Source organism: Kryptolebias marmoratus, linkage group LG4 (assembly GCF_001649575.2).
Source record: "Kryptolebias marmoratus isolate JLee-2015 linkage group LG4, ASM164957v2, whole genome shotgun sequence".
NCBI lineage: Eukaryota > Metazoa > Chordata > Actinopteri > Cyprinodontiformes > Rivulidae > Kryptolebias > Kryptolebias marmoratus.
Window position 1 is genome coordinate 10,427,773 of NC_051433.1, and position 27,505 is coordinate 10,455,277.

The 27,505-nt window shown below is 38.7% G+C and overlaps 3 protein-coding genes across 4 annotated transcripts; 2 read left to right on the top strand and 1 right to left on the bottom strand.

The window, feature by feature from the left end:
- Positions 1-3,659: 3,659 nt before the first annotated feature.
- Positions 3,660-6,815, top strand: mrps16 (mitochondrial ribosomal protein S16). The gene is made up of 4 exons (XM_017408602.3): positions 3,660-3,852; positions 3,979-4,009; positions 5,211-5,477; positions 6,048-6,815. The coding sequence occupies exons 2-4, from the start codon at positions 3,997-3,999 to the stop codon at positions 6,182-6,184; spliced, it is 417 nt and encodes a 138-aa protein (XP_017264091.1). The 5' UTR covers positions 3,660-3,852; positions 3,979-3,996; the 3' UTR covers positions 6,185-6,815.
- Positions 6,816-12,049: 5,234 nt separating this feature from the next.
- LOC108231550 (mucin-5AC) lies at positions 12,050-16,636 on the top strand. Its single transcript, XM_025004272.2, has 9 exons — positions 12,050-14,266; positions 14,565-14,689; positions 14,879-14,943; positions 15,044-15,246; positions 15,349-15,514; positions 15,603-15,770; positions 15,870-15,940; positions 16,052-16,115; positions 16,230-16,636. Exons 1-8 carry the CDS (start codon positions 12,097-12,099, stop codon positions 16,090-16,092), a joined length of 3,009 nt encoding a protein of 1,002 aa, XP_024860040.1. The 5' UTR covers positions 12,050-12,096; the 3' UTR covers positions 16,093-16,115; positions 16,230-16,636.
- A 3,079-nt stretch (positions 16,637-19,715) lies between these two features.
- errfi1a (ERBB receptor feedback inhibitor 1a) lies at positions 19,716-25,694 on the bottom strand. Of its 2 annotated transcripts, XM_017408961.3 has the most exons (4): positions 25,480-25,694; positions 23,136-23,344; positions 22,889-22,968; positions 19,716-22,682 (listed from the first exon to the last, which is right to left on the bottom strand). In XM_017408961.3, exons 2-4 carry the CDS (start codon positions 23,288-23,290, stop codon positions 21,625-21,627), a joined length of 1,293 nt encoding a protein of 430 aa, XP_017264450.1. In that variant the 5' UTR covers positions 23,291-23,344; positions 25,480-25,694; the 3' UTR covers positions 19,716-21,624. The 2 variants fall into 2 exon arrangements, with proteins under 2 accessions (XP_017264450.1, XP_017264451.1); XM_017408962.3 differs by lacking the exon at positions 25,480-25,694 and having other exon boundaries at positions 23,053-23,194.
- Between the last annotated feature and the right edge of the window lie 1,811 nt (positions 25,695-27,505).

The window sequence follows — 27,505 nt, forward strand, 5'->3', positions numbered from 1 at the left end:
TTTTGTGCTGCGTTTTGAGTCTGGTTGCTGAAATTTATTCTTGTGACAAGCCAGACTGTCAAAATTTTCAAATCTTTTTAAACTAATACACCCTGTAATCTTGTTATTCTTCCCAATTAAAGATGTGTGGGAGCCAATTAGATTTGTTTGAAATACATTAAGTACTTCTCATTCTTCAAATTAAAGCACTTTGTCTTTACAATTTTGCATGTTTCCTGTGTAAATTGTTAAGATAATTTGTAATACACACATCTGCAACGGTGTAAGAATGATTTACAAATTTGTCAAGTCACTTAGATGATTAGAGAAGAAGTTGTTTGGCATTAAGTGTCAATCTTGTCTTTTTGGCCATGAAAAACATGTAGCAATGCCTCCGAAGAAACCGAATAAAGACCAGAGTAAGTAACAGAAACTAAAGGAGGAATAATAATTAAAAAAAAAAAAAGGAGTAACTGGTTAACCATTAACATTTAGCTCCCGATAAAATAAATTGTAAGATTAACCACTCAGTGAGTAAATTGTCAGGTTTAGTGGAGAGTGAGGCAAACCCAATGCGCAGACTCATGATGAGATTCAGGAAAAACTAATTTCTTTAAAATAAGAAGAAAAACAAAAGCTGACGTGGCAGCAAAACAAAACTAAATACAAAACCATTAACAGAATCCAAACTGCTCAAACACGAGAGGCAAGACATGAAACCAGAATTGAGAAGATGAGCGGGTTTTAAAGACAGCAGGTAATTAGGGGAAGTGGGCACAGGTGTGTGATTACAAACTTGGGACAGGTGAAGATGGGCGTGGCAGGTAAACAAGTGACAAGCTGAGGATGAGTAAATATGACAAAGAACACGGGGAGGAAAAAACCAAACACAGGAACTACCAAAAACAGAAGAGAAACAATAAACCCAATACAAAATAAACTTAAAGAATAACATAAATATGTGAGGTTAAAACCAGGAACAAACTGTGTAGAACTTCCTACTTAAGAATTGTTTGGTGTGTCATGTTTTTATGGCCTTTCCAAATAATAATCCTTAAATTTAACTTAAATCCCCAATAAAAACAGCTCAAACATGACACAGTCTCCACCAGCCTGTTAGATCTGAGGAAGATCAGGAAAGATGAAGCCCTGTTGCTCTGGTTTAAATACAACTAGCATAAAGGCCCGGTACATAACCAGTTAACATGGATTAATTGATCTGATCAGCTTCAGAGGAATTAATAGACAGAATTCTGAAACAGTTATTTATTAGGCTTTTATAGATGTGTTGATCGTTCACAAGCACTGATTGATAACATTAATTTGTGCAGATAAGAAGGAGAGAAACTGAAATGAGCATTCTTTCCAACCTAACCTTAACAAGGATGTTGAGTGATCTGTTAGGGATGACTCTCAGCTACTACCACACCAAATTTGAGCTCAGTATTTGTGAAACGTACTGAGTTATGACTGTTTTTGTGTTTGTTAAAGTTGATTAAATGTGATGGTCAGCTTGATTCAGGTTGACTTCAATGAAGGTGGGTGATTATCAACAAAGAAGTCCTTCAGAAGTGTTTCTTATGGATGTAAAAATGGTTAATTGAATGTATTTAATTGAATAACTGATGGTTAACCTGCATTTGTTACATTTCTCGTGCTGTAAGCGTTATGAAATGGTCATGTGGATCTTTTTTTTTCCCTTTCTTTTCACAATAAATCATAAATTATTTCTGGCCTAATATGCCAAAAGTCACAAAGGGACTTTTAGATATTTTCAGAATCAAAGACAAGGGCCCATCTCTTTTGTGTCTTTAGTGACCTCTCCTCACAGAAAACCATGTGTTTGTCACACACTGAAAAACAAGCTTTACGCAACAGGACTGTGAAATCACCATGTTCCAAGACTGAGTGGTGCAGCGGCCTTCTGGCTCCCAGTGGGCTAAAAAAAAAAATCCCAGCGTTCGGACAGGATCGGGCCGAGCAATGACCACAGAATTTATGATCGGCTTCAGGAAATCTTTACGTTCATCTCTGCCGGGGTCAGCAAAGGAAACTGATCTGAAACTGTTTATTCAGGACATGTAAACCAGAGTGGAAGTTTCAAACAAGACAAATTACGTGCATGATTGATAAAAAGCATCAATGAAACATTCTGAGGTGTTTTAATTTAAAGTGTATGTTCTTTTAGACCAGCGGTGCCCAATCCTGATCCTGGAGGACCACTATTCTGCAGGTTTTAGTTGTTTCCCTGATTTGACTCACCTGATTGGAGTGTCTGAGTTATTAACAGGTTTCTGAAGAACTTGAAGACCTGCTGAGGAGCAGGGAAACATCTAAAACATGCAGGATAGTGGCCGTCCAGGACCAGGGTTGGACACCACGGCAGTTTAGCCGAACTAAACCAAGATGTTTAGTTTAGTAATCAAGAATTTAAAAAATTAGGCTTTAGGTTCATTTGAGGAAATGTGCCTGAGCTAAATAAACTGAGTCTACCACTATTTTAGAATAATCTTTGGTCAAAGAAGAACTAAATATGAGCCTAAAAATGCTTTTCTTGAGTGGAAATCCATATAACTAAAACCATATACCTCTGTTTCAGCAGAATTATTTATTAATGTATTATTTAAATTAATTATTCAAGTATTTTATTGGAATTGCATGAATAAATGACAAAAGAAAGCAACAATCATACATCTACATTACAGAAACAGAACAAAAACAACCAAAGCTGTGCATTCAGTAACATGTAAGCCTTAATTCCAAAAGATAATTTGATTTTATCAGTTTTGCTGTAAATGCTGAAAAGTATAAAAACTTACTATGTCATAGTAAGTTTTTTTTCCTTTTCTCAGTCGTGACTTTAATGTTTGTTTTTGTTTTGTGAGGATGATTTCATGGTTCGTAAAGTTTTTGTTTCCTTTTAAATTGCATCGAAAATGAAGTCTGAATATCACGAGTAAACGCTCCTTTCGCATCGCAGAAGCAATATCTTCCATGATGACATTTAGTGAAAAACAGCTACTAGAAATAAAAAACACAGCATTCATGGTTCAGGCTTGTATCCTGATTCTAAAAGTCTGGGATTCACAAACAGTAGATCCTTGATTATAAAAATGTTTTTTTATTGGCACAAAATTAGATTGAAAAGAAAATAAACATGCTGTTTGTTGCACCAGGTTGAACCTATTCAGTGCCAGATTTGAAAGAACTTAATGTAATTTAAAATCTGAAGTGGGATTTACTACTTGTTAAAAAATAAAAGAAAGAAAAAGCTTATAATATTTTTATAAGAGACTGACAAAATTTGGAAAATATCTGAACCTATAGGGTATAAAAGTGAGACATTAGGATATTAGTATTAATTCATAAAGCTGAAGAGGCTTTATAAATCCTAATTTTAAAATGTGTTGTTGTTTTTTTGTTTTGGAAACTACTTTTTCCTGCTGCTTATCTGTCAGGTTATAGATAATTTATTTTCATTTATAAAGATTTAAAGGAGCTCAGCGTCTCCTATTTTAAAGTAACTCTTCTTAAACTTGTTAGAAATGTTTGTACTTCATGAATACTGAGTTCTCGGCATATTATCAGAGTTAATTTCAGTCAGAAACACGAACACCGGAGCCTCGGCAAAGCTGGCCCGACGGTGCAGCAGCACCATCTAGCGTCACGACGGTGAAACGACGGCACCTCTGCGTCACTTCCGGTTCAAACATGGCTGCGCCCTGACTAATGTCACATTATCTGTTTCGGCTAAAAACACACGGCTACCATCTGATTTTCTTTTTGATTTTCTGATTTTTGCAGCCGTGCAGCGAATAATAAAGAGACGAGATTTGAGAAGTCTTAAACTGCGACATTTTGTCTTTCACGAAGGTATTTGTTTTCATTTTTCCTTTTTTTTGTTTTCGTGTAAGAAAGGCGTTCAGCGGGTTTACAATAAGCTTTAAAGTGCTTTAAACTCTTATTGCATTTGGCTAAAACATGACTCCTTTGTTACAGGATAACCCAGCGGACATCATGGTGCATTTATGTGAGTAAAAAAATGAAAAGAACATATTGGCAACATTAGTTTTAATATAGCGTTGATTTCCACAGGAAATGGGTTTGTTTTGATAAAAGAAACTGTACTGTAAAAATCACCCTTGTGGTTTATGTAAGTTCACATATTGTACAGTTGAAGAAAAGGGTTTAGATAAGTGGATAAATGCTGTTCATTGAAATCAGGTGAGCTAAAATAAGGAGGTAGGGTTACATCAAATGCACATATAGGAAATAAGCCTCACATTTTATCTGATTGTTTTATGTTTTGTTACTTTTATTTTAATTTAAACTTGGTCTTTGTGTCTTTAATGTTGTTTTGAAAGGCACTGAATGAATAAAATCACCTTACTTTGGGGATAAAACTGGCCCTGATTATGTCAGGAAAATATAAAACAGATCAATCAAGTCATAAATAAACAAATACTCCAGTAAAAATAAAAAAATAAATATTTATCCTTTTACTTTTGTATTATACCATTTCAGATTTACAAACAAACTGTAGGAATTTGTCATTATTACTGCTTAATTACATTTAAAGGCTTAGCGTTCCTTGAAGGAATGCATATCGCCCGCCAGCTATGGATTAAGTTCCTTTTATGTTGAGGAGTTTTGGTCAAACCTTGAAAATAACATTGTGCACAATCACATCACATTTGGCAAAAATGCAAGTATGCAAGAGTACATGCATTTTACACATAATCTCTTCAAAACTAAAGAAAAAATGTAAATGTGCGTAATTTACATTTACTCTTGGCTAATGTCAAGTGTGTTAAAATTAAAACTCACGGCTTTGGTCTGTAGGTTGCTGATTAATCTCCTTATCTGGGAAATACTAAAATGCAGTGTTGAATCTCAGTCACTAAATTGTGAGACGGACAGCCCAGAATATAAAGATATTCCACAGAAACGACTATAAAATAGATAAAAGGGAGGACTCTCTTTAATCTGAAGCACTATGCCCCGTTTTTGCTTGTTAAAGTGTACTGATTTGTAAATCATTAAGAATCTTTTGACAATTCGGCCTGACCCTGAGGTTAGTTTGTCAGCTGCGAGTCATTTTGTTCAAGAAAGGGCTTTTAATGTTGGCAACGACAGAATCAGAAATGTTGACATTATTGTCTGACAGAAGATGTTTGTGAGTGTAAACCAGAATAACCGGACCATGTTATCTCACTGATTTCCTCCTGCAGCGTCTCTCCTCCTGAAGCAGTACCACGGGGGTTACGTTGTCATCCGAATGGCTCTCGCGGGCCACAAACAGGCCAACAGACCCTTTTATCGCATCGTGGCGGCGTTCAACAAAAAAGCAAGAGATGGCAAATACATCGAGCAGCTGGGAACGTACGACCCGCTTCCCAACAACCACAACGAGAAGCTCGTCAGCTTCAACTTCGACCGGCTCAAGTACTGGATCGGTTGTGGCGCGCACCCTACAAAATCGGTGGCCAAACTTCTAGGTGTGTCTTCAGGTTCTCAGGGTAGATCAACATCACACAGTTTCTATTGTCGGCATTTCCAGGGCATTCCGTTGCTCGTAAAAACGTGTTTGATCAAGGAGGTCCTTCTGAGACATTTATGAGCTCACTGCACATTTTAAACGATATTCATTCATTTTTTATTGACTCCTTTTAGATCTTTGATTAACTCTTTATATGAACTACAGTAAGGAGCAGCACGGAGTAATAAATATCCTTTATTTTATCCTCAAGCATCTTGCTGCCCTCTGGTTCCTGGCTCCGGTAGATATAAAATGCACATTATTTCAAATGTTTCTAGTATTAGTGATTAACAAAAAACAGCAACATTATTTTGATGGGCAGGAATGACTTCATGCGCCACGCCTAAAGAAGCCTTCAGCTGACAACACTGTGCTGTTTGATTCTTCTAAGTTGTGTTGTTAGACATTAATGCATAATAAGAGTTTTGAAATAACGTGCTGCTTCTGTTGATTGTAGCTAAATGACCTCGTCTAAAACCGATGCCGCACCAGCCCCTCAGGTTTCAAAACGTGTCCTGTCTGTCTGCAGGGCTGGCGGGATTTTTCCCCCTGCACCCCATGACGATAACGGAGGCAGAGCGTCGCAAAGCGAAGCTGGAGCAGACAGAAAACGAAACGGGAACAGAGGATTCTCCGGTGGAGGGGCAGGAGCAGACCCCAGCATGAAGCGTTCTGATAGTTTTCTCCTGTAGTTGGACTTCTGACGGCAACTAATGAGGTGACGCGTTGTCGCCTCAGAGTTGCTACTCTTGCTTCAGCAGTGTGTGTGAGCAGCTCCTCTTCCACTGTGTGTTTAGGTTTAAGTTACAGACTGTTTCTATTATTTGTCTGGGCTTTATGTTTTTTTTTTAAGTAAACAATTTCATTTTCTTTTGCAGTTGACTCATAAACCTCTCCTTTTGTATCAAACTTCTGGACACTTGAGTCAACAGTGAACGTCGGCAATGTGAAACAGGAGAAAATAAAAGGATAAGAAGTGTGAGTTTGTTCATATGATTGATTACAAGCTTTATAACACTTTTAATAAGTTCAACAGAAAACTCCACCCTTAATAGGAATATTGGGCGTTATTGCAACCTTTGTAAACCATACTTGGGTCGCTGACAGACATCACGGCATGTTTTAAGTTTGGACTCATAATCCAGCTAATCTGATTTTAGCTATATTTTCTCACAACCAGGCCAGTATTTTCAGCCATGTTAAAAAGTGAGCATACAGCCATTTTTTGTTTATATCAGGGTGTAATAAAAAAGGTCTTTACAAATCTGAAAATTGAGGGTAAACTATCTCAGAAGTGCAACCGTATAAAAAAAGAGCTAAGATGGAGAAGGATTGGTGCATCCCATAATTCAGTGCTTAGAGAATAAACTGTAAAAAGATCTTTTTTGTATAACGTTATCACTCATCTACATCATTGTGAAGAAAATGAATTTTGCTTTTACGACATTAGACCGTTAGGATTTGTTTATTCATTCCTTTACTTCTTGCCGCACACTTTTCATTTTGAGGTCTGGACTTTAATCTTTGCAACGCCTTTATTTTTTTTAATTAGTCCCTCTGTTGTTGATTTGACTCGTGACCTGTCCGGGGTGTACCGCGCCGTCCGCACGATGACCGCTGGAGGAAGGCACCAGCTCCTCGTGACCCTGCACGGAAGAAACGGGGAAAGAAAAGTGGATGGATGTTGATTTGTTCCTGTGTTTGGGCCAAGCTTCATTTTAATGATTAATTTGGGATATGGAGGATTTCACAGTCAACTACAAGGTGCCCATTTGTTGACGTGTCCACCACTGTGCTGCACAGAGTCCGAACGGCAGCTGACTGCAAACATTTGGCTGACAAGTGTTTCTCACTATCATTTTGAACTCTGTAATCCTTCCCAGATTAATGGACAACTACAACAAGTTTTTTTTTGTTGTTTTTTTTTCTCTGTCATTGTGATATCATGCACCAAAATGCTCAACACCAACAAACTACCGAACCTTGTGCTTTTAGAGGCATTCCCACTTGCAGGTAATCAATGTTTCGGATTAGCAGCACCTGGCTGCTGGTTTCCCGCTTAATTATTATGGGAGCAGTAAAAAAAGAAATGTAGCTGTAGTTTTCAGACTGTTTTCTGAACTTTTGTGGAATAAAAAATGTCAGTTTACTGAACCTGAAGTTGTATTTACCTAATCTAAAGACATAATTTAAGACTGATCCTATCCTGGTTTCATCAATGGTTCACTCAAAGCACTAACTTATAATACTGCACAGTTGGACATGCAGCAAATAAGTCCTTTCAAACTATATTTGAGCGTGTCAAGACAGGGTAAAAAACAAACAATCAGATTTTGTTATTATAAACTTTAAAAAGCTCACTGAACATGTTGGCTTTTGGCTCAGAAAGAAAGAGCACTCACAATGTGATTTAGTTTGTCCTCTGCAAAAAACAACAACACCAACAAAAAGATAGTAAATGAACTAAGGTTTAAGTTATTTAGATAATCGCCCAGTTTCATATTTTGTCTTGACAAACATGTTGCTCCACGAGTGAGGTTTGTGTTAAAGCAAAGGAGATAATATCAGTCAGAGCACTCGGGTCTTTACATCAAACTTTATTTAAAAACTAATGCTCAAGATAAATATTTGTTAAATTAGATTCCTGATAATTACAACGTACCTCTGTAGTTGTAAAAAGAATGATGTAGTTAAGTGGAAACACTTCTGTTGTGAAACATTTCAATAATGATTTTCTAATAAGCAAACAGAGGTGTGGAGGATTTCCCACAGAAATATTTGATGTTTAACCTTGTCGCACCTCGTTTCTTGTTTTATATTGTTTACGCAGGTTGTAATAATGTGCACTAGGCTATTTACAAAATGGCTTTTGAAATTATTTAATCATTAACTCAGGATACTGTATGTTTCACCATATTCCTGAGGTAAAAGTTATCTGACTCCTTATTTCTGTCGCTACAACGTTTGAGTACAGAACAGGAACAAATGTCACAACTACAGGCTTAAATTTGTTGTTTTTGAGATACAAGAGCGAATTCAGTTAAATGACAAACCAATCAATTTATGTGGCAGTAAATAAAGCTCTACTTTATTATATATATATATATATATATATATATAGTATATATCAGACTATTACATTTTTTTTGCTTTAATAATTGCCAGGTGGATCTACAATAATATAGACAAAAAGCTAAATATTTGAAGACTAAAAATGGGATTGCTCACAGTACAAAAAATAAATCTCAGTTTAGAGCTTGAAGAGGACTTGACAACCATGGTCTCTGTTCCTTCAGACAGCACGGATAAAAAACTGTCATTTACTGAAATCTGACAAGAGAACTGGGTCAGAAATGCATTTTGGAAACCTTTTTATCAGGCACTACAATCCAAAGTTACAATAACAAATGCCTCATGAAACTTTACTGTGCAAAAAAACACCTTAGTTTTATTTTTGACATCAATTTTCTTAAGGCTGGGGGGCTTCTGGAAGGATAAAAGACTATATAAACATGGTGGTCATAATAATCTTTATTGTTTTGGAAGAAATGGATGCTTTGAGCTCTACATCCAAGACTGAAGAGACCCAAACTGGAAATAGCAAAAAGTTTTAAAGCTAGTGATGATGATGATGCAGGGTTGTTGGATGTGTCGATGGTTTCAGCAGAAGTCTCCATTTCTGTGATGACAGCATTAATGTATAAATGGAGATTTAAAATGGTGCCTGTGGAGAGTTTTGAAAAAGAAGTTCTTCTCTGCTTTGTAATCCTAATGACAGCATTACAAAAGGTTGAAAGCTTTATTGTTGTGTTTCCCTCAGAAATGATTTTTTTTACTAAATAAAGTTGATCAGACAAAACATAATAAGCATATAGTGTCACAAATCAAAAGAAAAGTCAAAGTAGGAATCACAGCATTTTTATAATCTTAATAATAAGATAATATAACACCTGACATGCCTTCACTGTGTGAGTTTAAGCAGCTGTTCGACATCTGCAGTATCAAAGGTGTCAGTATAATGGAAAATTTTGTACTTTGCTTTTTGACATCTTAAGGTCTAAAACCAGACAGGCAGCCTGACACTTGTTCCTATTTCTAATTCAACACACGATCTACATTTGAGCTGTTGCTGTACATAAAACAAGACATATGAGTCCACAGAAGTTTAAGTCAAAGGTTAATAGTTTTAGTTCTTCGTTGCATGATACGTTTTTTTATTTTATCATGTTTTCACTTCCTGGAGACTGTGTATAAAGCTGAAGGTGACAGTGCACTCATGCAGACTGCCTGTCACTCTGTTTGACCTTCGCTCATTTTTATTGCAATAAAAAAAACCTCAAAGACCTTTTCTGTGAAGACACTTTATTGATCACGTATTTCTGTGCGGTTATTTAATAATAAGATATATTGTTTCCCCAACATCAGCGAGGCCGAGTAATGGGTGATAATGTAAACCTTTCTTACTTCTATCACACCCACCTCAGCATCAACGTGATGTGGACCTTCGTATTAACTATGTGCAGGGTGCGATGAAGCGTATTCTCAGAGCAATCTTCGCAGCGACTCACAGCAAGTTTGCTCAGGGTGGGCACTGCGTCAGTAACAACTTGTGTTTATCAGCTATGATCGTTGATGACATAGAGTCAATCTGACACTCGAGAAAAAATGCTTAAAGGAGCTGAAGTCGACCACAGGATCCAAACTGTGCTCTTGGCTCACAGCAACATTAAAGATTATTACGTATTCTGAAGGTGAAAGATATTTCAGCACTTCTTGAAGCTCAGTATCTGAATGTAGAGGAAAATGAAAAAGTGGATTTACAAGGAAAATTTTAGGAGGCTTTCCGCCGTTCTTCTTGTCCTTACTGTGGTTGTCATTCTGCTGATTGCTTTCATTGCACAAAACAGAGGTAAGACGGTGATTTTTTTAAATTTAAACAGATATGTTCACCTAAACCTCTTGAAGAATGCAGAATTCTTGACATTGGCAGAATTGTCTGTTGATGCAGAAGTTTTATTTCAATCTTCTTACAATAATTGTTTTGAACAAAATGTGTTTTAATTTGGTTGCATTTAATTGTGAAATCCAAACCACTATTGACTTGCTGCCCAGTTTTCAGCTGTACGTTTTAAACTTTTTCTTTAACACAGATAGCCTAAAATAGTTTCAATACAGACTTTTTTTTCCCCAAAGGTGAAACTTAAACTCCATAAAAGCAATAAATGTATCAGAGAACAAATATAAGGCATACTGAGAGTGAAATGATTGCCAGGTTCTCTTAATAATTAAAGAAAGTGAATGGTAAGAAAACAATAATTACACAGCCACTAGATATGTTCCAGAGATTAGTATAATATATCAATGATGAAGGAAGTGGAATTTTCTTTTTGTTACTTTAGTTTATATTATACATTTTTTTTGAACATATAAGCTTTAAAAGTGATACTAAAAAGTAACTGAATTGAACAAATGGTTGAGCTGCTTCTGGAAGCGAATACAGTGAGGAGGACTGAACAAAAAGATGCTGACGTGCTCTTTCTACAAAGAAAAACAAGATGTTTGCAAAAAATGCTGAATTTGGTGCTTTTAGGCAACAACAAAGAACAGAGTTAGAAAAAGCTTAGAAATTCTGAAACTAAAAAGTATAATTTACCTGTTTTATACAGTCTAATGGTTTGGTGTGCACACATTAAATTCACTTCTGGGCTCTGCAATCAAGAGATTTTCAAAGCTTTCAGTATTTCAACATGAGTTTTCCTCCACAGAAAACTTCATCATGTTAGACAATACAAAATCCCCCAAATTTATGTTCCTTTTTTATCTTTCTATATTTTCAGATGCAGGAAATGTTTCATATAATCTCCTTTTCTTAAGAAGAAAAAAAAAAACAAACTTCAACCACTTAGTCCAAAAAGATATTATGTGTCTGAATATATAAAAATATAAAACATGCATGAATAAATATAGATAATCGATATAAATGTTATTTAGTTTGTGATGTCGTCCTAATGTTATGTTTACAAACACTTTCGATAAATTCAAGCACTCATGCTTGTTTGTAACTCGTGGTAGTATTTTTTCAAAACTAGTTTTATGTTCTACTTTACTTTGAGTTAATCTAAGTTAGTCATGTTGAATTTTAATTACTTCTACTTTCATAAAAAAACCTCTTGTTTTGAACATTTATAGTTTTGTTTTACATCTAAGGTGAAATCAGAGATCCCTCGTTTCTTTATTCCACTCCTGGACTTGTTCATCCAGTTTTTCTGAATAAACTTGCAAGCTCCTTTTTATGTAGGAGCATTACCAAAAGCCAACATCATGATCAGATCTTTTCCAGGTTTAACCAGTCTCATTTACAAATGGAGCTGTGGCCTCTAATATGTAAAATAATGTTATCAAGGTTCTAATGAAAGCTTGGATTTAAGAAAAGACAAAAATTAAAATGTTCAACTCTGGATAGAGATTCTATTTCTAATTTTATTTATTTATTTTATTTCACAGGAATTCAAAATGCAAAACAACTTCAACATGATCAAATTCCACAGAAACTCTATTTGACAAAAGAGAATAGGGATATGAACTTATCCAGTAAAAAAAACAGAAGAAGACATGATCTTTCAGTAGTCAGAAAAATTAGACAAGTACCTGCGAACACCGTTTCACCTAACGGAACAGCACAATCGTTGGAAACAATATCTGGGCTAACTACAAATGGTGTGATGTCAACAGCCAGCACCGATCAGTCGTCTCCTTCCACAAATACAGAAGTTTACACCACATCACCCTCTGCAAACCCTCCTGTGAGCACTCAGTTTACTCACAAATCTACAGCTCAAAGTCCTAGTTCAGTTGTAACTACAACTATTTTGCAGCCATCAAATAGCCAGGAAACATTTACAACAAATTTGCCCTCCACCACAGTAAGGCCATCAACGTTAGTTACATCAGAAAGGACCACCGAAACCATACATTCAACCAAACCAACATTTACGCTTACTACAAACAGTCAATCAGCAGTAACCAATACGAATGAGACGGAAACAACATCATCACCAGTGACCACTCCTTTCACTCCAACATCCTCAACACACAACTTGGAAACAAATGCTGCAAGCACTGGAACAGGTCCCCAGACATCGACCTCTAAGGAAGCTTCTTCAGCCAATTCTTCGCCAACAGGAACATCAACACCTGTGACAACCTTTACACCTAGTGGAACAGCACAATCATTGGAAACAACATCTGGGCTAACTACAAATGGTGTGATGTCAACAGCCAGCACCGATCAGTCAATTCCGTCAACAGGGGCAGAGGTTTACAGCACATCACCCTCTACAAACCCTCCTGTGAGCACTCAGTTTACTCACAAATCTACAGCTCAAAGTCCTAGTTCAGTTGTAACTACAACTATTTTGCAGCCATCAAATAGCCAGGAAACATTTACAACAAATTTGCCCTCCACCACAGTAAGGCCATCAACGTTAGTTACATCAGAAAGGACCACCGAAACCATACATTCAACCAAACCAACATTTACGCTTACTACAAACAGTCAATCAGCAGTAACCAATACGAATGAGACGGAAACAACATCATCACCAGTGACCACTCCTTTCACTCCAACATCCTCAACACACAACTTGGAAACAAATGCTGCAAGCACTGGAACAGGTCCCCAGACATCGACCTCTAAGGAAGCTTCTTCAGCCAATTCTTCGCCAACAGGAACATCAACACCTGTGACAACCTTTACACCTAGTGGAACAGCACAATCATTGGAAACAACATCTGGGCTAACTACAAATGGTGTGATGTCAACAGCCAGCACAGATCAGTCGTCTCCGTCCACAGTGACAGAGGTTTACAGCACATCACCCTCTACAAACCCTCCTGTGAGCACTCAGTTTACTCACAAATCTACAGCTCAAAGTCCTAGTTCAGTTGTAACTACAACTATTTTGCAGCCATCAAATAGCCAGGAAACATTTACAACAAATTTGCCCTCCACCACAGTAAGGCCATCAACGTTAGTTACATCAGAAAGGACCACCGAAACCATACATTCAACCAAACCAACATTTACGCTTACTACAAACAGTCAATCAGCAGTAACCAATACGAATGAGACGGAAACAACATCATCACCAGTGACCACTCCTTTCACTCCAACATCCTCAACACACAACTTGGAAACAAATGCTGCAAGCACTGGAACAGGTCCCCAGACATCGACCTCTAAGGAAGCTTCTTCAGCCAATTCTTCGCCAACAGGAACATCAACACCTGTGACAACCTTTACACCTAGTGGAACAGCACAATCATTGGAAACAACATCTGGGCTAACTACAAATGGTGTGATGTCAACAGCCAGCACAGATCAGTCGTCTCCGTCCACAGTGACAGAGGTTTACAGCACATCACCCTCTACAAACCCTCCTGTGAGCACTCAGAATGCTGCCAGCACTGGAACAAGTCCTAAGACATCGACCATTATAGAGGCTTCTTCAACCAATTCTTCACCAACAGGAACATCAACACATATTTCAGATATTACAACAGTTTCTCTCTCCAATGCTACTTCAGTGCAGACAACACTAACTACAACTCCTTCTTGTGCAGACTGTCAGTGTAATTTTGGCTCCTGTTTTTACAATGTGACTCTTGGAAGCTGTCAGTGCCTATGTCAAAACTTTGTTTTTGGAGATAACTGCACTTTTGGACAAAATGAAGTTTCTGCCCAAGTTGGTAAGCTTTCTTTATTTTCTAGAGACATTTCATCAACAACTTTCCATAGCATAATTAAAGTAACAGGTTACGTGGTGCCCATTGTTTCTGCTATGTTTACTTTCAATATAATTTATTATGAGATGCTAGTATTTTTGGCCTTAATAGCCAATGCCCCAATTTGTCTTGCTTTTGTTTACATTAAATACAGTTTTCCATTAAAAAAAAAAGATGCAATAAGGTCAAAAAATATAATTGTAAGGTGTGAATTCGGAAAGTTTTTGCATTATCAATACAATGGTTTCACCTATTCCCCTAGATACTGAAAGACTGCCTGCTCGAAAAGTCAATGTTTCTTTGGAAATCTTTATCACTTATGAAGATGCTTTTAATGATTTAAGCTCAACTGAATCATTGGCATTCATCAGCAAACTGGAACCAGAGGTAGAAAACCTTTCTTTCATTTTTTCATCATTCATTGATTAGATTGCTGTCCAACATTTGTCATGTCTCTTTATTTAATTATAAGGAAATGAGTGGAGATGTTTTTCGCAGCTCTTTCAATCATTTGTTGTTGTATCCAGTAACATTTGCTGCTATAACTGTGTTGTTAAAGCATATTTTCTGTTTCAGCTGGAAGCGCTGTGCAAGAAGGCAAACCCACGGGCCTTTAAAGAGGTGAAAATTATCAAATTATTGTAAGTTTTCATTCTTTGCCAACATATTGATTACATGTAGTATATTCTTAAATGAAATTTGAGTTTTTGTCCTTCGCTCCTTTCTGGTTTTTTCCTAAAGAAAAGGAAGTGTTGTTGCAGAAAGCGTGGCGCAGTACAACTATGAAAACAATGAAACACAAATCCAGTTTCTCAACACCCAGCTTGATCGTGCGCTGACTGATGTGTTGACTGACACAAAGAACCTCGAACCCATTTCACAGGCTTTTGGGACAAGCACAGTGTTGTTACACGAACTCACCTTGCAGCCGCCTCCAGTTACAAGTACATACACTATACTTCTTCTCTAAACCTAAAAACGGTAACATTTCCACATCGCTTATGCAATATCTAATACAACATGTACTTTTCATTGCCATGACTCAGGTATTACGGACCTGAAGCCTTATGTTAACTGCTCTGAGTTTGCCAATTACACTGCTGAGATTAATGATGGTAAATGGGAATGTGCTGGAACTTGCAAAACAAACCCTGGTTTCTGTCATCAGCATGGAGATTGTTTCAATGACATTCTCAAAGGGCCTGTGTGCAAGTAAGCAAATATATGTGTTTGTAACTTTTACTTACAAGAACAAACACATTATATTGTTATTGCTAATGTAATTTACCTTTCGATTTAGGTGCTATGAAAATAAATTTGAGCAGTACTACGGTCCTCGGTGTGAGTTCTTCCGCAGAGGTCAAGCTTTCTACGGAGCTCTGTTTGGATCACTGGCAGCTGCAGTGCTGCTTATAATTGTCATCATCATTGCCATCATTTTAATAAGGAGACAACACACGAGTCGCTGGTGAGCTGCGAACAAAAGAAATGGTAGAATTTAAGTTTCTTTTTTCAGCAAAATTGTTCAGGTAAAAAATGCATCTGTGTGTAATTTTTTTCCTTAAAGGAAAATCAGCAGCCCCTTCAGACAAAATCTGCAGTTTTTTGAGGAAGATTTTTTTGATTTCTCTGAAAAACGTAGGTGATATGTATTTATTTTTATTTTTTATATCTATCACCTATTTTACTTAAGCAATTCCCCAGAATGGGCAATAAGATGTGCTTATGAACATTATGCTTTTCCCTTAGGTAATAAACTGGGGATTCCAGGAAGTTACAAGAGTTTATAGAAAATTTTGACACCAAATCTCAGGTATTCTTATTTTCCATCTTTCCATTAGATACGTTATTAAAAGTAAGGTCTAGCTAAAGATCAAAACATTGTAAAAGAAACAATTTAAAAATTTTAAACGTTTCGTTTTTTCAGGTTTCCTCAAAACATCCTGAGGTTCTGAACACAAGACTACCTACACAAATTAAATGTTTTAAAGGTAAAAACAACAAAGATATGTATGAGCTGCTTGCAATATTCCAATTAAAGTATTGCACTATGTTTTCAAAAGTTTTGTAATTTTATGTATTTTGATTGTAATTCTGTGCAATAGCCTCGTGAAACAATATTCATGTGTTGTTTAACTGATATGAGCTTTTTGTACCACTGCCACAATCATTGTCCTCACTGCAACAATAAACATCGTTTTTAATTTAGCACCTTTGCTCAAAAGCATGACATCGCGCTTTTTTAAACAGACTTTTTTTCACATGTCGTAAAAAGACATTTTATTGTAAGACTAGCTTCTTATTCAGGCATGTCATCATCATTAAATGATTAAATTATCCAATGTTCACTTTCCATGGCCTCTTGATTTGTTTATCAGCTAGCCTAATCCAGCAGCTACTGTGTGTGTGTGTTTGTATTGGATTGTTCACTATAAACCTCTGGAGGCCCCACAGTGTCGTTACACTCTCCTGTCACTAGATGGCAGAGATGCATTTGGTTAAATACAGTCTATACAGACTGATGAAACGGTGACATTAAGCAGCACAATAATCCGAGTAACTTAATACAATTTGCAGTAGTTTGTGAAATAGTGATCTCAAAATGCTCCATGTCTGAACAAAGCAAGAACCCACCTGTATGTTGTTGCAGACCTTAAACAGTTCAGCATCAACATGAAGTAGCTTTATTATATATGTAAACCATTCAGTTATTTTGCTGCCAATATTGCTTCTTATTTGCAATAATGTATTTTAAAAGTAGATTTTTTTTATTGCAAAGACATTTCTTGCACCATTAGATCAGAGCCCTAAGATGCACTTTGTCTCCCCCTAGTGCTTAAAGAAAGGAAACACAAATATATTTACCTTGACTTAAGGTGCCACATTTCATATAGCACCCTGACCTGAGTAAATTTTAACCAGCAGCACTTCAGCTTCAGTTAAATATTCACAGCTCCATCTGTCTCTCACAGCGAACGATAAGAAAAATTGCATCCAAACAAAAAGTTAAACAGGTCAATGAAAAAATATCCAGTTCAGGAACTTTTTAAAATTTATTTAAAAGGTGGGACTTAAACCATGAAGCTCAGTCTTATGTACAGACAAACATTCATTCCCCATCAGGTCATATCTGAGTATATTTCATTCGATCTTATTATATAATGTTGTCTCTTCCTTTCCATGTCATTGATTGCTGTAATTATGACATAATAAATCAAACAGGATAGCTATTAAAAAGAAGAGCAAAATACAACTTGGTCTATATGGTTTTTAATAAATTAGTTCACTGTTAAAATGACTTTTTTTACACGTAAACAGATAAGGCTGTTTTTCAAAATCTCTAAAACATTCAGTGTATTTTAATCATATTTGTTTTCTTCTCATTTCTGCTGAGTATGATTGATTTGATGCTGAATAAAATCTTAAAAACATCAGAGGAAATCCTGTGTTACCAATAGAATGAGGCTTATTCAGGATCTATAGGCCATTTTTATTAATGCTTTGCATCATTACTTTTTATTGACACACATTCGTGGATTATTATCAGTCATGACCTTTTTCAGCAAAAAAAGCAGAAACTATATATCAGATAATGGTGCTGTAATCTTAAAGACAGTAATAATTCAAGCTCCAGTTACCAAGCAGTCAGCAAGGACTCTGAGGCTTGAATATTTGCTGAATAAAACCTAAAGTTTGGTCCCAATACATCAACTGAACTACGATTAAAGGGACAGTTTTGAATTTTTTTTTAACTGGAACTCTGTGGAGTCGTTGTTAGTTTCCTACCTGCAGCAGACAATAGACAGAGTCATACCAGTTCGAAGAATAAGTGAGATATTTTCATAGGGTTAACAGCTATTTTATTTAGGAGCAAATTTCTGCCATCCAACACACCTGATCCGATGGTTAAATTACCTCTTCTTGTTCTGCAGAAGCCTGTTAATCACCAATTGATTTAAATCAGCTGTGTCGGAGCAGAGAAACAAGGAAAACATGCAGGATAGTGGCCCTCGAGGACCAGAATTGGCCACCCCTGACCTAAAGCCTCAGAGATTTATAGCTGTTCAAACAAACACTTTGTGGTGAGATTTTACACCACATTGCTTTTGCCTCATATAATCATACTGAGTGCGTAAGATTAACATGAACCATTTTGCAACGTTCGGTTCACACAGAACGTATTGCAATAAACCCCAGACTGCACTCCAACACAATCAGTCCTCACTGTAATTAACCATAGACTTGTATCTAAATAACCATTTTAATGCAAAAGTGGCATGATGCACAAATTTACAATAGGACCGTCACTTGACCCAGTATGAAATATATGAGGTTTTAGTTGTTTTAGGAACAGGCTTCAGACCAAATAAAACGACCCCTTCATGAGAACTTCTCTCTGATTCTCCAAACTGAGATCACTCTGACTGCTGTCTACAGCAAAACTACTCCACAGAAAAAGTCTGAACCGCCCATTTTAATCACTAAAACGCACTAAATTTCAAGTAAAGCTTGACTGTTGTGACGTCAGTATAGAAATATGAGTCGTGTGTAGCTGTGCCACCTGAAAAAGAGAAACAAAAAGAGCAAGGAAACAACTCAGGCTGCAAACAGAGTGAATTATATAATAATACCCTTTTGCTTTTAAGGCTTTGTCTTACAAAATTAAAGTCAAGTCTTAAAACTTCTGAACAGAGCCTACCCAGGTCAAGCTTCTGCGTTCTGGTTTTATTCGTGACACAATCGCAAAATATTAGTTTGTCTATTTACTCAGAGGCTCATCTCAAGCTAGGCTGCTTGTTCATTTCCTGTAACAGACCTCTAAAATAAGCAGCTCGTCTCGCTTTTGTTGCCATAGCTACCACTCATGCCGTCTCCTAGCAGCTCACCTGAGAGCGAACCAGGTGAAAGGGTTTCTGGCCTGAATAGTTTGCCACCTTTTGTTCCATAAAGAGAATAATTTCGAAAATAAATAAACACCTAGCTTTCAGGAACGCGAATCAACACCTCGCTGAGAGGTCTTAGGGGACAATATATGTAACAGCAGCTGAGACTGCAGCTGAGTTAGTGGTTACTTGACCTCTGTTGCTCCATGTGGTTCGCTGGCTCGAAGCCTACAGCCACATGGACTCGAGTCAAGATTTAAACACTTCGAACATTGTTATAAAAGCATTAAAACCTGTGAGCGCTAAGCCGGTTTTCTGAGAGCACCGAAGCAGTCACGCAAGAGGAAATTGCATTTTAACCAGGAAGTGGAAGACTGTGCACCTGTCGCAGTTCTTTCTCTGGATAAAGGCCGGTCACAATAAGGCACACCATGAGGGCGTGTGGGTGATAAAACAGGCCAAACAGCTGAGTAGAGTTCACTCTTGATTGATTTGAGAAAAGAAAAAAAAAAAAAAAGACTGAAGCAAGCTCATAAATAAGTCATTTTATTTTGCTTTTTCTTTTAAAAGACAATGTACTTTTCAACTAATAACAAATGGAATTGTTAAATACTGTACAAAGTATACTGAGCTCTCCCAGTGCATGTCTTAACCACAGCAGAAAAGTCATACCTTGATACGCTCATCTTCATTCAGTTTCATTATTTCTAATAAGACATATGAATACCTTAAGATTAAATAGTGGAAGATGTAAACATTTCAAACATTTAAGTCAAAAGAAACATTGTGTTCGGAGGGTTTGTGAGAAAGAGAGGCGGGGGAAGAGGAAAAAGTATACTTCAATGACCGATTGACCTTAGCAGTTATGTTTCCCAAACTGAACACCGAGGTTACTTCAATACATGTGCTACGATTTCTATAACATCCTGACGCTTCGTGAATAATCTACAACAATAAAATTCATACATTTCCTTGGCTGCCAGCAGCCAAAGTCTTTCAAACCACACCCACTGCAATCACGTAAGGCAGGAATGCATCTGCAGAACAGGAAAGTCTGTGTCAGGCAGGTAAACCCTGCACTGTCTTTGCAATGTGTGTTTTAACTGGTTAGGCTAACACTCTGATCTAAGATCTGCATGATCTAAAACCTCTATTTATGGATATCCGGTTAGAAGTGACTAACTAAAGTGTAACTGAAATTTGACACTAAAACGAAGCTGTACTGGGTCACATAGGAAGCCGATTATTTGGGTTTTCTGTGTGTTAAAACTTCGAATTTTCTTTTTAATCTTCGGGAGCAAATTATTCAGGGAAAATGTAAAGTAGGGGGGTGAACATCAAAATGAGGTAGGAGTCGAGGCAAATTAGTTTCAAGCAATGACTCACAGCTTGACCAAATCTATGTTTCTCCAACTGTTTGGGAGAATATCACTAAGAGTAGCATATATTGACTCACATTAAATAAACCAATTTCTGTGCAACCAAACAGACCTGGACCCAGACAGAAAATAAGTGAGTGTGCGCGGCACAAAAAAAAAAAAGAAAAAAGCAGCACACGGTAACAAGTTCTGTCAACAATTCTCTAGTGATTGCAGAAAGTCACTCTTCGTGGCACCACCTCAACACAACTGCTGTTCGCATGCACAAAACATACACAAAATACGCTCATCAAGAGACAACTTCACCATATAAGCTGCACTGGACATTCCAATGGAAACATGCATAGCTACCAGAAACAATGTGCAATGTGGGGGGAAAAAAACTAAACAAAACACAAATGTACATTGGCATAGTCAGCTCGATTAAGGCTGAAGTTACATCCAGGAAGGGAAATCATGGTTTTCTTGGTACATAATAGCAACCAGAGTGGCAAAATTTGTGCTAACATCCTTCATTTTGTTTAAAATCCACTGGGAGCGGATTTAGACTTCATCTATTAGGTGATACAGGGTGACATTACTGACCTTTTGTCCCTCGTAAGATACAAAAAGCAGCATCAAAGAAAGCCCATGTGAATCACGCAAAACATCTCAATCAATCCAGACATAAACACTGAGGACACTGGGTCCAAGGCCTGCTTGGACCATTCAATTGTACCACGTTATCAGCAAAAACAGTACAGTAATAATGAATGTCATGTAATAAAATCGTATCAAAAATAAGCTCTACTATGTTGAATTTTGCCCACAATCTTTAGTCCGATACAGTTTCTACTTGAAGTATCTTTGTTGTGATAGCTATTCCAACATTACCAGTAACTGTATACAGTGCACACATACCCTGTGAGTTAAGAATACATGGGGTATTAAAAAATAAAAAGTAAAAGCAGCAGTTTGACGGTTGTTAGCGTCTAGTTTCACTATTTTGTCAAGTGTTTTTTTTCTTTTTTTTGCTCATCTACAATAGAGTCCTCTACTACTTCAACTAGAGCCTTTCAAACTAAACTAAATCCACTTTCCTCTTGGTGTGGCAGTCACAAGGTGAGTCTGTGAAAGCAGACCGCTGAGGCAGAAGGTAGTAATGAGTGGCGCTGGCCTTCTTGCCGTTCTCCATCACAGGAAGGATGCAAGGAGAGCCCTCACTGTTCTGTCTGTGTAAACCGACCCGACCGCTTACGTACTTCGGATCGGGTGCAAAGCTTTGTGTAGGGGGCATCACGCCGTTAATGTATGAGGGGAGGCTCTTGGGGCTGGGAGTGCGTGAACTTCCTCTGGACACATGGTCCCTTGGGGGCAGCTTGGGTGGTTTGTCCTCATCGCTGTAAGCCCCAGGCGAGACCTCTGCTGACCAGCGACGGATATCTCCGCTCTTGAGTATACGTGGAGGGATAGGGGGTGGCACTTCTGGTTTATCCATACCGCTGGCGTGACGTCTGGCGCAAGTGAGGCGCAGCAGTGAGGGCTTGTGTAAAGAGCCTGCTGGGCCTGAGTGACAACGTCGTAGTCTCCTCTGAGCCTTGTCCTGCGGTCTTGGACAGACCGCCGGCTCGGGTGGTTCCTGTTGCTTCTGTTCATGATGTTCTCGCACTTCCTGTGGTGGATGTGTCTGATGGTGCTGTTGGGGCTGTTGGGGCTGATGGTGGCTTTGTGGCCCTAAAGGACCATCATAATAAGCATAGTTAATCTGCCCACAGTCCCTGAAGCTCCTTCGGCTGGGAAGTCCGTGTCGAAAAGGAGACACTTTGAAACACTGGTCAACATCGTCCACAAGGCAGCGGCTTTCGTCCGTACTTGTGAAAAATTCTACCTCATTGTCCATAGCCTGCTCAGGGGAGATGTCTGTTTGTGGGGGGATGGGCGGAAGAGGCTTCGAACATCTGTCTGGCGTCACTGGCGGGCTGCTGTACTCGTTGAATGAGAGCCTCTGGAATGAGGGGACCACCTGGTCGTCATCAGCAGGACTTGGAGCGGGTGAGTCCGCATTGCAGGACAGGGTCAGATGGGTGGGCCGGGATTTCTTTGGAGGTAATCTTTGTGTGCTGGGACTGTGTTTGTGTCCTGCCAAAGAGAAACATAAAACCACAACCATTACTTCGATGTCCTTGAGATACATGAATAAAGTTAGTGCGCAACAATTTAAAAAGACCAAAATATAGATTTTCATCAACTTCTAATTACATAATCACACAACTGTATTTCCAATACATTCACTGGTAGTCGCACACACAATGTAGCATTAGCGTGAAGCACACTTGTGCACTTACTCTCGTAACTTGGTGGTGGCCCCTTTTGCTGTGGTCGATAGCTGTGATCTATGTTTGGAGTGTCCATAGAAAAGTAGAAGCTGTTAATACAAATTACAATTCAGATTAGCAACTCCATGGGAGTTAAGCAACATTTTAATACGTAGAACAAATCTTAGACTGACCTGAGCCATATAACATTAACATGTCATGCATGTCTGATAAATCATTGCTCTCCACTAAAGGACTGCTACACCTGAACACTCACTTCTCCGTGGGCTCATGGCGATAGGACCAGGAGGGCTTGGATCCAGCCATGCTATGACAGTAGCTGCCCCGGAGGAAGGGGTTTGTGATGGGAAAAGAGATCTCCTGGGCAGTCAGGCCCACTGTGGACATGCTCCAGGTACAGTCGGATCGCATCAAAGCCAGGAAACTCTCAGATCGCCCGGCTGGCTGCCTGTGCTTCTGCTCGACCTAAAACACAGCCAAGACGCAGCCATGAATGAATGATGGAGAAAGAAGACTGAAAGCAAAAGCAGACGGAAAGGAACATGAAGCACGCTTACAAAATACACTCGCAGAACCAACATCTGTTCCTGAAGTCAAAAAAAGAAGAAGCCTCACATCAAATAAGAAAACAAGTGACTTCTTTGTTACATAAGAAACCCAACAATGATTATTTTGGTTTTCCGATCATGTCTATCTTTGAAAAACTAACAACACTAAGAATTTTAATAGGTTTGTGTAATAATTTGTATATTGAAAATAAATTATTTACACCTTGTCTGAACTTTAAATTTCACCTAAAGCCAGAGTCTACACAAGCCTGAGCGCAACAGCCAGCTTTCAGTTTTCTGTTCTACAGGCTGCGCCTTGTAATAAGTTTAGTTTATTTTAAAACTTGACTGTGCCACGCTCCATTGCTGCAATCCTGCTTGTCTTGAATAGGAAACTAAGGGGCTCCTCCTGTTACCAGAGATATACCTGATGTTGCAAGAGCTCCGAATGTCAAGTGACCTGAATGTGTGTGTGTGTGTGTCATGTTAAAGTATGTGTCAGAGCTGGGTAAACAATGAATACAATATTCAGAGGGGTGGGAACGTAACAGCATATTGATATTTCTGGGGTCAGTCGTGCGCTGTGAGCAAAATCCAATCTGACTTTTGGCTGACTCTGCAGGGTCACAGTCTAAGAGGAACTGTGCTAAAAAAAAAAATTCACCAAAATATTTTTTAAAAAGCCAAACATTGTTGCAGAGCTGTTTTTAGTTTGCGGTTCATGGTTGGAGTTTTGTAAAACTCACTCAAAGAGCACCCTAATGGTCTTCTCCTCTGGAGACTGGTGTGAGGTGTGTGCACACTCAGACGGACACTCCTCATAATGTAGGAGTGATGACTGAGAAGAACATGGCCCCCTCTGCTCCCGGCCTCCAATGAGCCATATTTATGTGCCTGACCTGACAGCTGCTGAGAAACAAAGCTCTAAAACAACAGGAAGCACAGGGCGCATCAGCCTAAGCCCAACTGCCCAACAAGGCATGCAATGTCCCCGTCCAGGGCCGTCGATTCGGTTCGGCGGGGACGGGAAGCAACATGATCCTCGATAATGAACCCCCAGGGGCTTGTGCTTCCTCTTGCAACAGGTGCAAAGACAGTTCATTCTGGCAGTCGACCACAGGAGCATTTACAGGCAACGGGATTAAACAAATGATGTAACCGTGCAGGGCTTTAGCCCTCCTCGGGAGAAATTCTTCTGGTCTATTAATTCTGACCAGATAATGTGGGCCCTTTTCTTGTGATCTGGTTGGGTAAACCATTGAATCGGCGGGTTGCTGGAAAAGGAAGAAGATCTCCTGAGGCTGGCAGTGACATCATTGGACAGTTTGTCTTCGCTTCAAGCGTGTCACAGTCAGACCTTGAAAGAAGCAGTTCACACCCCGCTCATGACACCCCTGCAGCGGTTTCCGAGCAACCATACCCGCTCTACCTGTGCGGCAAGCAAACAGTGCGCACACCCCCTCACTTTACCGGATTGAGATAATAATGGTTAAAAGCCCTCTAGCAGGCAGGTGACTCACGCCACAACACACAAGTCAGCTATTTGGCAATGCCTGCTATAGTGATGATACACAATGAATTATTTACCCCCCTTTTTTATAGGAGATGGAAGAATTATCTTCCTGCGCCAAGATTTGGTTTCAAGCGTGCAATCAGACCATGCTGTTATCATAAAAAACAATCAATTTGATGTGTATATTTTACATTAGCATTACTGTTTCCATTACAGCAGACAAACATGTGACAATAAACCTGCTCTCAGGTTCTAGGTTATTTTATGACTGAGCCAGACTTCAGTTTGAAAGTTGCTCCTGCTCTTTTCGACTCAGTCTGTTGGTGAGTTTATTACATATAAATACTGGAAATGAAAAGGCAAGAAGACCCAGTTTGATCTGAAGTTGCACCAATGGTGTCTGCGTTGGCGCGCGCGCGCACACACACATATATAGCCTATATATATATACACACACATAGATATACATACATAACAACACAGAAGGCGCAGGTTATTGTAGCCATTACCAGACATTAATTAGGACTTTCTGAACTCACCTAAACACCGAATCAGTTCTTGTCCGCTGGCTGACTTCAACACGTGCTTTCTTAGAGAAAAAAAAATGTTCCTCAGTTTTTTGTCAGACTTTAGCTTGAATTTGTTAATCTTCAGAGTTATCTTCCATCTAATAATAAAATCCACACCCGGGACGCCTGGGATTTGGCGGCGCTCCGGATCTGCTGTGACACTTCTAGATCTCTCCAGTGTTTGTAGTGAGAAATGTTTTATAGCCGCACCGAACTCCGCCTTCGCACACTTGCCCTTAAAGGCGCAGCGCTCCGCTTTGCGCCACTCCGCGCGCGCCAGGGAGGCTGCGGTGCGCGCGCAGAGCAGCAACAAGCGTCACACACACACACACACACACACACACACACACACACACACGGATCGGAAAAATCTGACTCGAACTGCGAGTAAGGAGCACATTCGAACAGCCTGCAGAAAATTATTCACATCTGAGTGCAGATTTTTTCACATCTGCACTCTGAGCAGATGTGAAAAATGTGCATCTGAGATACATGCCGCCCCCCTTTTTGCTCATCCAGGAAAGCAAAAGCGTTAATTACAGAGAAAAACTCTTAGCTAATTACTCGCCACTATCTGGTTTTAGCCTTTCCTGAACTTTCAGCTGGATCTTGAGGTCAGAGCTGCAGTCAGACCTGCAGGCAAAGAGAAGCACCCTTATCTGCACAGCAACTTTTAAATCAAGCCAAGCTGCTGTTTTATCAGATCACCTTGACTGTTTCCTTTTAGTCAGATCTGTTTTCTGTTATGTACCTTCTGATGTTCACATCAGTGGCTTCATTGCAAACTATGAAACCAAACATAAAAAAGGTTATATAACCGTGAACACTATATCAAAAGGTGCAGTTTGAAAGAGTTTGCTCCAGTAGTTTTCCGGATATTTTTTTACATATGAAATCCAGAAATGGGGGTACGCACTCCATGTAAACAAAGCGCTGAGCTGAACCAATTGAAAACCAAGGGGAAGCTTGAGTCACGTGACAGACTATGTTGGTAAACTGGGAAACAAATATGGCAGAATTAGACAAGTGCAGAGGCGTGGAGAAGACGTTCAGATGACTATAAGAGTGAATCTGCTGCGAAACGCAAAAAAAGAGAACGATTGACAGCTGTCAAGAGTAAATGCTGAGGCTCGAGCTGGGCGGTTGAGCGCCATGAAGACAGAGCTCTGCATTCAAACACACCTGGATTTTTCAAAATTTCTTTTAGACTGGCAAGGTTACCGTCTCAACCCAACCTATTTTTTATCTGCATAGTTTAGTCACCAAATCTGAGCGTAAATATGTACCAATAAATCTAAATTTGTCTTAACCCCAAATGGCTCCTTCATGGATGTCTCCATTGCTTCTCAGTTTCTTCGTCTGTTTCCACAGGTAAACAAATGCACCTGGCAGATGGCAGCCATTCAAAAATTTTGCTTATAAACTTTTAATTGAAGGGCACATTAACCATCGATGTGTGATTTAAAAAAAAATGTGTGGATTTTGTTTCTTATTTTATGTTTTGTTTGTTTGTTTGTTTTTGCCCGGTCTCCATGACAGTAGAGTACCTTTAACAGTCATTTATGAATTTAATATTAAAGTGAAGATCTCTTTAGGGTAATGTTAAAAAAAAAAAGAAAAAAGAAAGATTTGTGTCCCTACTTTCATTTCCTGCCACTAATCCTGCTTAGGCTCTAAAAGTGGTGATGAATTAACTCTCAGACCTAACTGGGCTAAACAAGCCCAACGCTGACATGCACACTAATCAAACACAGTGACACAATGGCTACAAACATGTTGCGAGTTAAATCCATAATGGCAGAAAGCAAGAGGTGTGTGCGTGTCTGTGTGCAGAGAACAGGCTGTTCTTGTGCTTGGGTTTGGGAATCCTTTACAGCGTTCCCCCCCGAACCCAGAAAGGCTTATCGTTGCATGTTTGGCCCTTACACAGACCAGACACTCGCTAATCCCCTTTTATAATTTCAGGCACATTTCTGGAATTCCTCTGGACAAGTTC